Here is a 15551-nt window from a genome sequence, read left to right on the forward strand (position 1 = left end):
CTGTGTCCTCACCACATCTAATGTATATATGACTCATCTGAAAAAATAACCCTTTTCCAGTCTTTTATGGTCTAATTTTTTTGCTGTCTTGATCATTTTAAACAATTTTTTGTTTCTTGATCAGAAAGGGTTTTGTTTTGGCTTTGCAAATGAAAATCCCATGTCATTCAATCTATTTCTTACTGTTCTGTCACAAACATTTGTTTTAGTTTTCTTCATTCCACATTTTATTGTTTGGAAGACATTTGTCAAGATTTTAAACATATTTTTTTCAATAGATGATCTTGAGTCTTGCTGGTTTTTAGGACAATCTTCTGACATGATTTTTTATGTCTACTGTCTTTAAATTTTTTTCAATTGTAATTTACAGTTCCTAACAACTCACTAAAACACATTGTAACTTTTGTTTGATTTTTTCATCTTGTAGTAGCTTTATAATTTGTTTTCTCACATCATTAATAAATCCTTTGATTGGGGTCATTGTTTAAGTAAAGACAGGTAAAATATCACCGTTTTCTTAGAAAATGATGTAAACACACCTCTTAAAGCTAATTGTTTCTTTCATTCAAATTAAAATGCTAAAATTTGTAAATTTAGAAGTGTTCAAATATTTCTTTCCAACTTCCTGTGTGTCTAGAAACTTTTTTCGGTTAATGTTACCTTAGGTAGCCAAGATGGCTGCTTGTCTCTGAAACAGTGGGGACGTACAATACATACTAACCTAACCTATTCTAATAAATTACCATAATTATTGCCAACCAAAATATTAGAATAGGGGTAATTTATTAGAATAGGTTAGGTTAGGTTAGTACGTGCATCCCCACTGTTTCAGAGACGAGCCGCCATCTTGGCTACCTAAGATAACATTAACCCTTTTTTCCAATACTGCTTTATGTAAAAATTCTTTTTTGAGAAAATGGTTTGGTTTATTCATTTGAAATTAAAGGGATTAACATTTAATAATGCAATGAACAAAATGTATATTTTTATTTTGAACATTACATTTTTATTTTCTTGTAAAATGAGCTCAAACTAAACAATTTTATTTTTGTATATGATTTTTTTTTTTTCTTTCTTTTGAACAATTAATTTTTTTTAATAGTTAACCTATTATGTTCATTTTCATAACTGGGGATCAAGAGTTAAGAATTAGAAGTTACTAAAAGTAAACTGAATATGCATACTAAAAGTAAACTGAATGCAGTGGCGTAGCGAACATAACTGGCGCCCAGGGCATAACTGGCCCGACACTTTATTGGCGCCCCTCTTCTCCCTCCAGAAACACATATAGTTTGTCTTGGAGACCATTTGGACGTCCCTCTGAGAGTGGCACCCGGTACATGATACACCCCCTTGCACCCCCCTCGCTACGCTACTGACTGAATGGTAAACTTCTAATACTTAACTCTTGATCTTGGTTGAGAATACAAGCCTAAGTCCAATATTCTAATGACAAGCTGGTCTAGTTTCATTCATATTTATTACTTCAATTTTCAAAATTTAATAATCAATAATTTTATATACAGTATATATTTTAAATCTTTCTTTACACTTCCTTTCTAAATTATGAATATGTTATTTTTTTGTTTACATATAACTCATTTAATTTTATAAATAAACATTATTTTAAAAAAAAAGCATAAAATTTGGATTTATTACATATTTTATCATCCTAAGAATCTGCATCCTAAAAATGAAATTAATTAATAAATCAGGTTTTATGATTAAAAACAGAAATCGTAAAACTTCATTTATTAATTATTTTTTTATAACAAGAAAAATGAGTTTGCAATCTAAATGAAGAACTAGAGTTATAAATTAAAACTCTCAGAGAAAGGTGTGTCATTTTTATTTACATGTGTTCTTTTATGATAGGAATTGCCTTTCCTTTCTTTGTCTTTGTAACATTGTGGAAATTATTTGGATTGTATAGACTAATAATAGATACTAGAGACTAACGTTCAGTTCAGTATTAGTTTAGTTTTGTTGTTTTGTTTTATTTTTTTAAGAAGATAGTAACACTAATTTAATGTATATTGATATGCATTTTATCTATATTTACACTACAAATAAACATTATTTTTTTAATTTTATTTTTTATTTTTAATAATTTTTATTGTTATATTTAAAAACAGTTAAGAGTTTTGTAATTAGACAAAATTTATTTTTTTATTTATGTAATTTTATAATTTATTTAAAATTATTGAATTTAAATATTATTTAAAAAGGCATTTAGGATGCTTCCTGTCAAATTTGTTTGAAAATCATTACTGTAAAATTTAAGTTGTGGATACTATTTATCAGCAAATATTAAAATGTAAATTTAAAAAATTTCTAAATATAGTTATGTGTAATTTATAAGAAACTAACACTTTTATAAAGAAAGTTTTATAATTTGAGAAAAACAGTTTGCAGATACTATCTATCCTTTTTGATTTTACTCATAATCTTTACAAGATACTTTTGAGTTTGATATCCAAATAGAAAGTTACTGGAATAGTAATAGTCAATTGAACAATAGAATTTATTTAGCAGTATGATAATTTTATTTTATATATTTTTTTTTCATGACAGATAATGTTCAAAATATTTAAAACTTTTTTTACTTTTCCAACCACTTAAAAGGGGTTTTGAACAAATAAACAAAAATTGTTATGTCCTTCAAATCCAACTTTTACCCAAGTTCAAGAATTACTCAGAAACAATTAATTTCCAGATGTTTTATTTATATGCATTTTGGATCTAACTTTGTCAATCCCTGTTCAGTCTACAAACCATAAAAATACAAAAATTAATTGTCCAAGAAATGTTTTAAATATGTTCTTTTATGTCACTACAATAACTGATTTTATCTTTCGTTTTCCTTCCTCCCTCAACTGTCAGTTATAAGGAATGGAAATGAGGTGTGTTATCCCTGGAATATTATTTTGCAGTAGGCAAAGTTGATGCTATAAACAACAGATTTAAAAAAAAAAATATCCTACTAGTCCTAAAATTAAAATACAGTTATTTGGGAAAAATATAATAACTATACATAGGAGTTCAAAATTTAAATTTCTATTTTCAAAAATATCATATAGAAGAAATCTACATTTTATGTTTGTTAACTAAATATATATTTCAGCTTATGAAACTTGGGGATCACACTTGCATCACATTATAATGGAGTTGAGCTGTATATACTCTGTAGTTCATTTAAAACCTCTGAATAGCTTTTTTATAATTTAGAGGACTATTTTGGATTATCTGTTTTTTCCATTTTTTGGTACACATTCTTGTACCAAAAAATGAGCACAGATATTTGGGAGTTCAGTACATATCTGAATTTTTTTTTATTTAATATTACCTTTTTATGAAATTTGTGATATGATTTTATTAATTTACTGCTTTTACGTCTACTTTAGAACATAAAATATGATATAAAAAAATAGTCAAAAGTAAACTTTTTATTGAATTCTTTTAAATAAAAAAAACTGCAAAGATGGCTAATAAAAATTTTTGTTCTACTTTGTATTTTAAACAATCTTATTCTATAATTTTAAGATGACCATTTAAAATGGCTGGAAACATTTGTTTACTGTAAGTTTATGTATTTGGTTATAAGGTTTGTTTTTTTATTTATTTCAATTTTATTCAATCCAATTTAATTGTTTTACATGTTTAATAAAAATATCTTAATACTAAATTATTTTAAAATATTTATAATCATATTTTGAAAGGCATTCCTTTGAAAGATTCCAGTTAAAGTTTTTTAAGTTTTCCTAAAATGCATAAAGCTTTGAATATTTAATTTTAAACTAAAGTGATAAATCTTAAAGTGTTTTATACAATTGAGTCCAATATTCAGAGGATCCTTGGTCCCCATTAGTATGGCTAGTCCTTAAAATAATCATTTTTGTGTCCAGATAGCCACTTTTGCATTTTTATAATGTTCATATGAAAAGAACAAAACAGTTTCTCTTCACAAAGACATTTAGTATCCTGCCTTCCAAATATCAAAAGAATTTTGCATCATATTTTATGCAAGACGCATCTGATAGACCTGATAAGAAAAAATAGAATGCTCCTATGTTTCTTATAACAGCTTTCATTTTTCAACCATATTTGTCCAATATTATTACAAATTATAGTGTAACAAACTTGTTGTTATAATCAGTGCTGCCATTTCTAGGGTAATTTCAACCTCTCAGGGTAATGTTTAGGTTAGTCTTATATTTAGGGTAAACTGCCCTGTGATCTGATGCTATTATCCATTGCACCACAAGTTTCTCTGGAAAAAGTTTTTGCCTAAAATTATTCTGTTTTCCCCTATAACTAGAGGGTTTTAGGATATGACAACAGAAACTAAAGAAATAAAGCAGATTGGTGCTAGGTACATGGGTGCACACTGTATATTACACCCAGTAGGATTTCGCTTTTTTCAACCTTTATGCCATTGGGCCATTGGCACACTACAGTACACGTACAACTTTTGAATGATGTAAAAACTTTTCACATCATTCATTAGCTCATCTCACTTTGTGACAGACACTACATGTGACACAAACTTTGCCTGCAAGCAAACCATTTCGACCGCACCAGGCAGCCAACCATTCCATGTAATCTGATTTTAGTTTAGCATTATACATCACTGACATAGCTGGTATTAAAACATTTGAACCTTCAAAATGAATGTTAAAATGCAAATATAGATGTAAATAAATGAATTTTTAAAACTGATCATTTACATATTAAATATGTTTGAAATCAAGTGAATGGCTTATTTAATTTTTTATCTTCAGCTAAGATACACAACACATGTTAAAACTGAACTAATTAAAATTCAGTTAAATAATTGTTTTTGTTAGACTTATGGATATATTTTATGATTATTTAAAGACCAGGTGAAATTTTTCTCATTTGTCAAATTGGGATTACCAAACTAAAACATCAGTTTTCTCCATATCAAATTAATACCTGTGATAAAGCCTAAATATCCAAAGACATTTTACTTATTAAGATTTTTAAAAACAATGAATTAAGATCGGATAAATCCAGCAATATTAGTTTGCTTTTAGTTGGTTAGATAAATAACGAATTAAGAATTGTTCTGACTATTATTTCACTATAATAATACAGGGATCTGCATCATAGAATCATTCGTCTTATTTTTTTTTTAATCTGAGCATGAGCTCGATAATTGTTGAGCTTGAGCTCAGGCTTGGAGAGTTTTCTCAATTTAGGATAATCTAGGGTAAAACGAAGGTGCCATCAAGGTAGTTCCATCAGAAGCAGGCGGCAGCACTGGTTATAATATAATCTGTTGTGTATGCTGACTTTTTAATCAGCTTTTGGAAAACTTCATAGAATTCTTTGCAGAATTTGAATAAAATCAAAATATTTATATTGTAGAAATATCATTTTTAAATATAGTAAAATCTGCATGAACCAAAATGCAGGTATTGAATATTTTTTCTGATTTGGCAGGTTTCCATTTTAAATGGGTTTTTTCTTAATGTAGAAAATCTCTCTGTTCTAAAGAATTTTTCCAGGTTTTCATTTTATTCAGGTACCATGTTGGGCAGGTTTTACTGTAATCATATTTTTAGCTTTGAAATAAAATTCAAAATTTGGTAAAGTTTGTTAGTAAAGTATAGAATTTTTGTCATATATTTCAAAATTGTTTTAGATAAAGTATAAAGTAAATTGGCCAGATGGCTAAGGCAGTTAAGGTGTCAGTGTATTGCCCTGAGGAAGTGGGATTGAATCTGCGTTGGTTGAAAGACAGCAATTTTTGGGAGTGGTCTATCCCAGATATCTCAGGCACCATCTCTCACCATCTGGTCACTTCATTGTGTACCTAGTCAAAACCACAATAGGTTTGAAAAAAGATCTTCAGCACCTACATGGTGGAAAGAGTAAAAAGAAAATGAATAATTGATAAAGAATCAGTAATTTGCATGTCCTTATTTCCAAATATATAATCAATCAATGTTGACTATAATTGGAATCATTGCTGAAATAACCCTTGCTAAATTTATAATTATGAATATCTTATTTCATTATGAATAAATATATAGATATTAGTTGATTTGATATTTTTATTTTTGGAAATTGTTGATAACTAATGATTTTATGAAATACACCTATCCCTCGTTTTACACGTTTTCGCTTTTACACGGTTTAAAAAACAAATGTAGAAAATAAACTGGCTATGATCAAAAGGAACAATTTTTAACTCTAATCTACATCTATATTTCAATCCACCTTAATTATATGTTATAGTTGATATTTACGATACTAGGTGACAGTTTTATTTCAATCCATCAAATAGTAACCGAAATAGGGTACTCCCCCATACGCACGAAGTTGAATTCATTGCACATAGTTTTAAACCAGAAAATTTTAATTTTTCATATTCATAAGTAACAAACGATTACATTATTTTTAATTACATTTTTTACATTACATTACATTACATTTTTATGAATCTTTCAGATTTTCTTTTTTGTTCCTTTGTACTTTGTATTTAATTAATAAAAAAATATATTTTTTTTTTGCCTTTCAATATTTTTGTTTGATTTATGTACCTTTAAAAAAATTGAAAAAAAATTCATAATTAATAAACAACGAAATTATGCGTTTTTTGCATACTTTTCGATTTACACGGTTTTACATTCAAAAAGATACAAATTCGATTTACACGTTTTTCTCAGGAACCTATCTTCCGTGTAAATCGAGGGATAGGTGTATTAAAAAAAAAAGTTGATAATGTTAAAAATGATTATTCATAAGTAGGTACACTGTCTGAAAGATTAAAGTAGTTTATATAATTGATATTTTTAATGTTTATATTATTATTATTATAATTATTGTTATTTTCCATTCTGTAATTTACAATGCTGAACTTTAGATTAAAATTAGAATTTAAAAATAAATTATTTTTTTCTTCAATGAAGTAGTAATCTTGGTGTTGGAAAACTGTTTGACTTATTACACAAAGGACATTTCCCACAGGTTATAAGGATACAACTTTATCTCACTCAGAAAAGAGCCAAATTGTCCTCCTTCATCCTTAGTCAATCTCCCTTTTCTTATCACTAGATTTCTTGCATCTCCATAACAATGGAAAAACAAAATATGAATTTTGTGAATTACCCATCCTCTCCTCAAACTGTCAATCCATGTGCACATGAAGAGCGGAAACAGAAACATAAGTTTCTCTATATACAAAATAATAATGTTGGAAGGGACAACAGAGAAGAGATAGATTTTGAGAATGATAGAGTAAAGGAGAAATGACATGATTGGCTGCCTAATTCGACACTCGGAATGGATGAATGTTTTATTGGAAGGAAGGATGGTTTAATTTTAAAGGATTTTGTTGGTGTTATTTTTTAAAAAATAATGAGAAATTAAATAATAACTTAATGCCTGGCATTTTGAAAAACACTTTAAATGAGAAAAACTATTTAACAGCTTATATGTTTAATAAATATTATTGTTATCCTTAAAAAAGGCTCTTGTATTCTCTAGATATACTTATTTTTTATATATTTGTTATTTGTTAACTTATCTTGTTAACTGTTTATCGAGATAACAAATTAACAAGTGATATTTTTTATCTTAAGAATATAGGATATTCAAAATGCACTGTTTTTTCAATAATTTTACCAAAATTCCAAATTTTATTAATTCATTAAAATCAAAAGAAAAACAAGTTCTTGGATAAGTTGTTAGTATTTAATATAGTTTTTTTTTATGTAGCTTGAAATAAGATCAGTTTTATAAACAAACAATAAAGATAAGTTAATTGAAACAACAGAAAAATAAAGAATTTTAAGTTCCTTGTTCTTAATAATACCATTATAATTCTATTACTATTACTATTAATTAGAGTTAAATATATTTTTGTAATTTAAAAGTTTACCTAATAGTAGGCATAAAATTTAGCTAATATTATTATTATTATTATTTCAGAAAACAAATAATAAATTATATAACAATAGAAAAATAGTGTAATCAGAATAACAGCAAAGTTATGATCAAATTTGTTTATTAGAAGAATGTGATATAAATGAAGGAGAATGTATTTTAATATTTCAAACAGATATATCAGTATTATGAAAAAAACTAGATATGCTATCTTCATTATTATTCATAAACAGATAAGTAATATCACATAATAGATAAATATTATCTTTCAAATGGATTTAAGTTCAGTGATGTTTACATTGAGCAGTAATTTTTCAGAAGTTAGCTTTTATATTCAAATTAATTAATTAAATGATATATTTGTTATTTTAAATTATATGAATTAATAATAGATGATAACTTTTCTTTCTGAAAAATTTTAAAGTTTTTTGAGTGGTTATAAAAAATGTATTCTGCAATAATGCTTTGTTGAGTAGAATGCAAAATATTTTGTAAATATTGATAATCTTGTCATTAGAAAGTTTAGATTTAAAAATTTATAACATTTAGAGTGGATCATATTTTAATGTTTTCAAGAGATATCAAAATATGAAAAGTATTTAGTTTTCCTTGCACTATGATTCTATTATAATTTAATAAAAAGTGGCTATCATATCTTGATAAAAATCAAATTTTAATGTTATCTGTTTGAAAAGGAAAACTCCAATTGAAAGTTATAGAGTCCATTGAATCTTCATTTATTCTCTGATGTATGTATTCAGTTTAAAAAATAAGTTGTTCTTGTTGGGATTATTTTAAATATGACATCATCAATTATCACAATTCTTATGCAAGTGCAATTCTTATATTCTTAATTGTGTCATTTGCATTCCAATGCACATGTGAACAATGCATATCATGTTTCATAATGCTTATGCATTTGATGATATTCACAAATCTTATTTTTTAGAAATAAACTGCAAAAAATAAATGAGTGTCCTATCCATGTTGACACTATCATATTTGGCACAACTCCATACTGTTTTATGCATTATATGGAATTTAAACTGGTACAGCATAAATTTTATATTATTTTGAAAAGTGAATAAAAATTTAAAAACAGTTATTTATAAGAATCTATGGATTTAAGCAATATTTTAAATTAATATAAAAATGTTTTACTTTATAGTTAAAATTTGAATCTAAAAATTTTAATCTGACATCATAGTTTAAGTTAGTTTATTTATTAATGTGTTTGCTTGTTAATCAGTTTAAACTTTGATATTAATTTAAAGTTTTTAGATTTCTATTTTATCTAAGAATGCAATGCTTTAATTTCTATTTTAAAAATTGATATAATTGAAAATGAGCAAGAAAATTTAATGATTACAATAATTGAGTGACAGGTTTTTTTTATTACTCTTTCTGCCTTGTGAACAATAAGAGAGCCTTTTTTCAATATTCATTAACCTATAGTGGGAGCATATGGGTGGTGAAGACAGGATCTGACATACACAGGACAGAATACCCCCAAAACATTCTTGCAGTGTTTCAACCACCCAAATTTGATCCTGGGTTATCTAATGATAGGCTGGTGTTTTAACTACCTTAGTCATCCAATCATCAGCAGATATTGTTAATAAACTAATTGCATTCAAAATGTTTGTTACCAGTATCTCTATTATATAAAATAAATGTATTTTGACAGGAATATGAAAAAGTTTGGTTTAAAAAATTATTTGTTATTAGATAAACTTAAATAAGAATGAATTGTTTTTAACATAAAGTTCTGTTAGAGCATCAGTTCCCAACCTTTTTTGACTTGCATATCCATTGGCAGCCCATTTTTGCTAAGTTTTATTTCATTTGTTTGTTAAACAGTGGTGCCTTGGTTAATTATACAGCACTGTACAATTACATATAAATTTTTTTTTTTAAATCAAAAAATGTTACAGGAAGGACATAGATAAATATAATAAAAATATAATTCTATTTTTATTTAAAGCTAAGTATTGAGTGCCGTGACATTGCCAAAGGCCTCAATGCAGAATACAAATATTCTTATAGTACATTTGCCGTTATTAATTTTTTTGTGCACCCCTAAATCACTAAGCACATACCCCTAGTTGGAAATCACTGTGTTAGATGTGTTAGGATGAATTAAGTATTATATTTCAATAGCTTATGGTTATGTTTTTTGACATGTTACCAGGGGCGAATCCTGACCAAAATTTTTGGGCATGCTGAAAACTATAATAAGAATAATAGGCCTATCTCTGGCACTAAACAATAGGCAGAAACATTATTTGGTGTTAATAAAAAAGTATGGACTATTATACAGCCCATTATATCTACACATGAAATATATGAAATACATTATAATGAAAAAGTATTAAAAATTTATGATGATAATTCAAATTTTGTGGGTCCTTGACACTGGGAGGGCCAGGGCTGAAGCTCTATTAATCTCTATGTAGATCCGCCCCTGTACACAACACATGTATGCTGACTGTGTACTGCAAGCTTTCAATACAATCTGGCCATGTTAAATGCTTCAAATGATGCACTTGTTTGTTGCAGAAAACCTCCACACGAGCAAGCAATTGAATTCCCACAAGCATGGCACTGACTTAAAACGGCTAGCCAATAGCTGTCAATGTAAAAGCAAACACAAATGATAAAAGAGTTTACATGTTAGAATAAATTATTATTGGCATATTTGTTCTCATATAAAAAGTATATTGACAGTCAAAACTTTCTCTTAAGCATGTGGCGCATGCTCTAAGCAATCCCAGAGAATTCGCCCCTGCATGTTACTGAAAGATCATAGTTAGACTCAAATGTTGTGTCTGAATGTTCATTTTTTTTTTTTGCTTTGGTATATCTGTACTTTACAACAGAGTTTATTACTGTTTTGGATAATATTACTGTATTAGTAATATTTTGTTTATAAATCACACCACCAACAAATAACAATGAAAATGAAATTTTTTTTACTGTAACTAGCATTTTCGTCTGTTTATAACACACATTTGTTTTTGCTGAAAATTGGTGTTGGTGGTGTGATTTATTTACATATTAAGCCAGTATTTTGACAATTGTTATTTGAAAGATGAAATAACTTTAGACTTTAATAATTAAATATTTTTGTTACACATAATTATGGCATATTTACCTTCAGGTTTAACTTATGAAAAATAATAAAACATTAATTTATATGTACATTTTTAATGGTGGAATAGTTAATAAATAAAAGATAAACTAAATTCTAGTTTTAAAGAATTTTACATTTTTATCAGTGTTTTAAATATGATTGATTAATATAAAAATAATATAAAATTCAAATGAATTTAACAGTTCAAGTCCATATGACTTGAACTATTAAATTCCAGTTATTTAATTTATTTCTAGTATTCATCATATCTATTTTTGTCTTATAATATTTGATTTTAATAAGTTTAATAATATTTTTTTTTAACAGATTTAAATAAGTTGTGAAAAAAACATTTAAAATGGGTAAGTAGAACAATTTGTTTTTTTTTTAAATTGAGTAATATTCCAATCAATATTATTACCTATTTAATAAAATCAGATCCTGTTTTCAAGAGGTTTTTAATTGGGAAAAAGCACTTTAGTTCTTATTTAAATTCAATGGCATTATATGTTATATAATGGAATATAAATGCAGCAACCAAAACCGAAAACCAGCAGAAAAAGTAGTAGAGCTAATATTTTTATCTGTGCTAAATGAGCATCATCAGACTAAATGACTTTGCAGTTGTTAAAACAATGGGAAGTTGCTGTGCAAGTGTCAAGAGGGGAGTGACTTAAGAAGGAGGGGAAGGGGAGAGGATAGAAAGTTCACAGTTCATAGAATGTTTTTCACATAGGGAGGAATCCACATTTCAAAAGTTAATGGCAGTATTTTTTTGGGCAGCCTTGTAATTTCTACCTGTTCTAAATATCTGAAATGTGGATTCCTCCCTCGTGTGGAAGACATTCTATGGACTGTAAACTTTCTATCTTCTCCCCCTTTCTCCCTTCCGGCCTCTTTCTTATGTCTCCTCTTCTCTTGACTCTTGTACAGCAATCATCTGTTGTTTTAACAGCTGCAAAGAGATCATTTAGCCTGATGATGCCCATTTAACACAGGTGAAAACATTAGCTCTGTTACTTTTTCTGTTGGTTTTGGTTTCAGTCACTGCATTTATCAAGTTTATCCAGTTTTGACTGGTTGTTTTATAATGGATTATATTCTTTCATCCAGAACAAATTTATAAATTTAGCTTTCTTTATGAACAAAATTACAAAGTTATATGAAACTTTAAAAGTATTATTTCTTATGCCTGACAGACTTTTATTTTCTTGCTTTTTATATTTAATGTGTTATAAAAATCTTGTTTTGTTCATATATTCATAAACAAGTTTCAAATAGATATTAAAATTTTTCTATTGTATCTTCCCAATATCTATTAGTGTAGATATTGCCATCATATTCTACACTACTGTTTATACATAAAAGTTTTTTATATCAATGCTGTTAGAATTTAATTTCTAAATGATTTAATATTGTTTTTCTATAGAAAATTCAATGCAATCATTTTCCCATTTTACTAAAATGTGTGGAATTGATTATTTGTGAAAGTAATTGAAATCTAATGTGTGAAGTTACTAAGAAGCTACTATGGAGAATATCAAAAACTCCATTGCTGTTGAAATGAACATTATTGATAATAAATTGCTAAAATAATTACTTGTGGTAATATATTAATTTTTAAAAATTAAATTTTAAATTTAATTTAATTGTCCATGTATTTTGCAAAAATTCTTAAGTAATTTTTGCAAAATACGTGGACTTTTGCTAATTCAGTATTCCTTTCACAGAGTTGTACCAGATTAGTAAGAGTGCCAGCTTACTGAGTGTATAGGCCTAAAGCCTGTCTAAAGATAATGAATGATGTAACCTGTTATTCTTTAGAACTGATTCTTTTTAGATTCAGGCAGACAAATAATGCACACAATAACATGCATTACTGTTCATAGCTGAAATAAAACTTGAGTAAACAGTTAAATGGGATGTGTGACATGACTAACATTTTCATGGGAACAGAGCACATAGATCACATGTAAGCTGGATAATTGAAAGGCCAGCCAGATTATAAAAGATCAGAGTAGCAAGAATGTACTGTATTATTACAGAAGATGTAAAAATCCTTGAATAAATGGAAAAAAAAAAACTTAAGTTTAACTATAACAATTTCATATTATATTTCAGACTGCAATCCACCACCACCTCCTGAACTTTTAACTGATAATAATGAACTGGTTCCTGACAAAATAGGGGAAACAGTATTTAGCAAACATTGGCTTTTCCAATCGTTGATATCTGTTATGCAGGTATGTAAAAATTATTTTCTTTTCAGTTAATTATTATATTATTACTTGATAAAACAGAAAAGTAATTTTAATAAAATTATTAAATTACTGAGCATTGCACTCATTATATTTGACTTAATTAATTATTTAAAGTAGGTACTTATATTTGGTATTTTATATTTTGATTTTTGAATTTGTTTAAGTCATTATGCAAATATAAATAATGAAAATCAAAAATATAAATGTATAGTAGAGAATCCTGTTCTTATGGTCAAAGGACTGCCCATTACTTTATTTAGGATGAATAATTTTTAACACTATCCTTGTCATAAGGTTTACTACATTATGCATAAACTGGTGTTAAATGTCAGATATTATTACAATGGTGATCTAATTTTAATTCAAATTTTCATTATTAGAATTTCTGATTATGTAGAAATTTAACAAAATTGTTTAGAGACAGTGAAAGACAGACAAAACAACAGAAATATTTTTTTTTAACTGAAACATGTTTTGTTATTTTATGATGAGGTTATATTTTTATTTGCTTTTAATGTAAAACATGGATGCATTGCCTAATAAAGTGACTTTATTACAGCTAGATTAGCAAGTCCACTTTACTTGAAACAGGCTGTTAATAGTTTAATACAACTTGTCCAACTGTACTAAAGCCACTTTACCAGGAAATGTGTCCATTGTCTGTACTTATTTAAATAAAGAAAAAATAAAGATACTTTATTTACACAACTTAGGCCGAGACTCCACTAGCGTAAAAACGGGCGTAAAACCCCTCGTTGTAAAAACTTTTAATCACGTGACCTATTTGCGTTTGCACTCAGATTGTGGTGGAGGTCCGACGAACTTTTTACGGCGACGGTGCTGTCGATGTAGTAAAAATAATATCTTTACTTTCATATATTAACTTTTATTATCGTATTATTAAGATAATATACAGTACTTATAAGCTTAACTTTTTTATTATATACTCCTCGAAATCGAAAGATTTTCCTCTGGCTGTCCATATCACGTGTTTTAGGCATCCATTATTATAATCGGGATATAATAGATACATGAATAATTCTTTCAGATGTTTTCGATAAATCTTTCCAGATCTATTCTATAGTAGCCATGAGAGAACATACACAAAAGCTCGTTTTCCACCATTTTCGCACCGTGTCACAATGACCTAGATTTCACTGACTTCTGATTGGTGGATGGTACCGTTTTACGGCCGTATTTGGATTGAAAGTTGAACACTGCTCAACTTGCTTTTATGCTGGTTTTACGACCTGCTCATGCATAAAATATTATGGTCACATGAGAAAAGGCTTTTACGACGAAAAGTTTTACGCACATTTTTACGCTAGTGGAGTCTTGGCCTTAGTACAGGATAAAGATTAGCAGTTTCTGAACAGTATAAAGGAAACTTTTTAATTTTATTATAAAAGATTTATTTTATTTAATTACCATTTTAAAGCATTTACATTTATTTTTACACAAATATACACAGCTGTTTAGATTTTTTTTAATTTTATTTTATATATTTCTTTTTAATTAACTTTTTTAGAAATTCACATTTACTTTCACTTTTACAAAGCTTATGAACACAAAGTTAATTCATCCAGTGTTCACTAACAATTTTAAGAAATAATCAAAGATTTGTAGTAAAGGACTGAGGATGGACAGAAGGCCTGAAATGCATTTTCCATTATAATAAAGTTAGAATAGTCAATTACTGGTGTGTTCTTTGTTTGATTTGATCTCTCCAGCAAAATTTATGCTTATAACTAACGTATAATAAAATTGTTATTACATAAGTTATTACACTATTATAATTATTACTGTTATAGATTAACCATGTATTTTGAAATAAAGTTGTGTTCTAGAAAACTATTGTATATAAAAATAAAATTTGAACAGAAATGAATATATTTATGACATACAATAGAAGAAAGTAAACATTTCAAAATTGTACAGTACCTGAGTATAAGTTACTCTGAATAAAACTACAAACATTTAAATTAAAACTGCTCAAATATGCAGTCATTCTGCTAGTCAAATATATTACAAGAAGCTTGGAGAAAAACATTTTTAAACTTTTAATCTCATCTTTATTTACTTGACAAACAAGAAATAAAGTTTTAGAATATCTTTAAATTAATTCTAGAAAAAATATTGCTGATATTTATGAATAAATTTTAAAACATTTTACTATAAGATCTAAGAATAAAATGTAATACTTTAAATTTTACATTGATGCTTACATTCTAAACATTTTGTCA

General features: G+C 27.1%; 2 protein-coding genes across 2 annotated transcripts in view; one reads left to right on the forward strand and one right to left on the reverse strand.

Moving 5' to 3' along the window:
* The window catches only part of Tfb1 (transcription factor B1), a 106251-nt gene that overhangs the window by 25252 nt on the left and 65448 nt on the right, over positions 1 to 15551 (reverse strand). The window lies entirely within an intron of this gene.
* The window catches only part of LOC136978015 (protein SAAL1), a 53637-nt gene that overhangs the window by 10159 nt on the left and 27927 nt on the right, over positions 1 to 15551 (forward strand). The window contains exons 2-3 of the mRNA XM_067273654.1: positions 11375 to 11409; positions 13169 to 13290. Coding sequence (XP_067129755.1) covers positions 11406 to 11409; positions 13169 to 13290 — 126 coding nt within the window. The 5' untranslated portion in view covers positions 11375 to 11405. The remainder of the gene's footprint in view (positions 1 to 11374; positions 11410 to 13168; positions 13291 to 15551) is intronic.

This window comes from Centruroides vittatus, unplaced genomic scaffold, assembly GCF_030686945.1.
Source record: "Centruroides vittatus isolate TY-2023 unplaced genomic scaffold, ASM3068694v2 contig_484, whole genome shotgun sequence".
NCBI classification, from domain to species: domain Eukaryota; kingdom Metazoa; phylum Arthropoda; class Arachnida; order Scorpiones; family Buthidae; genus Centruroides; species Centruroides vittatus.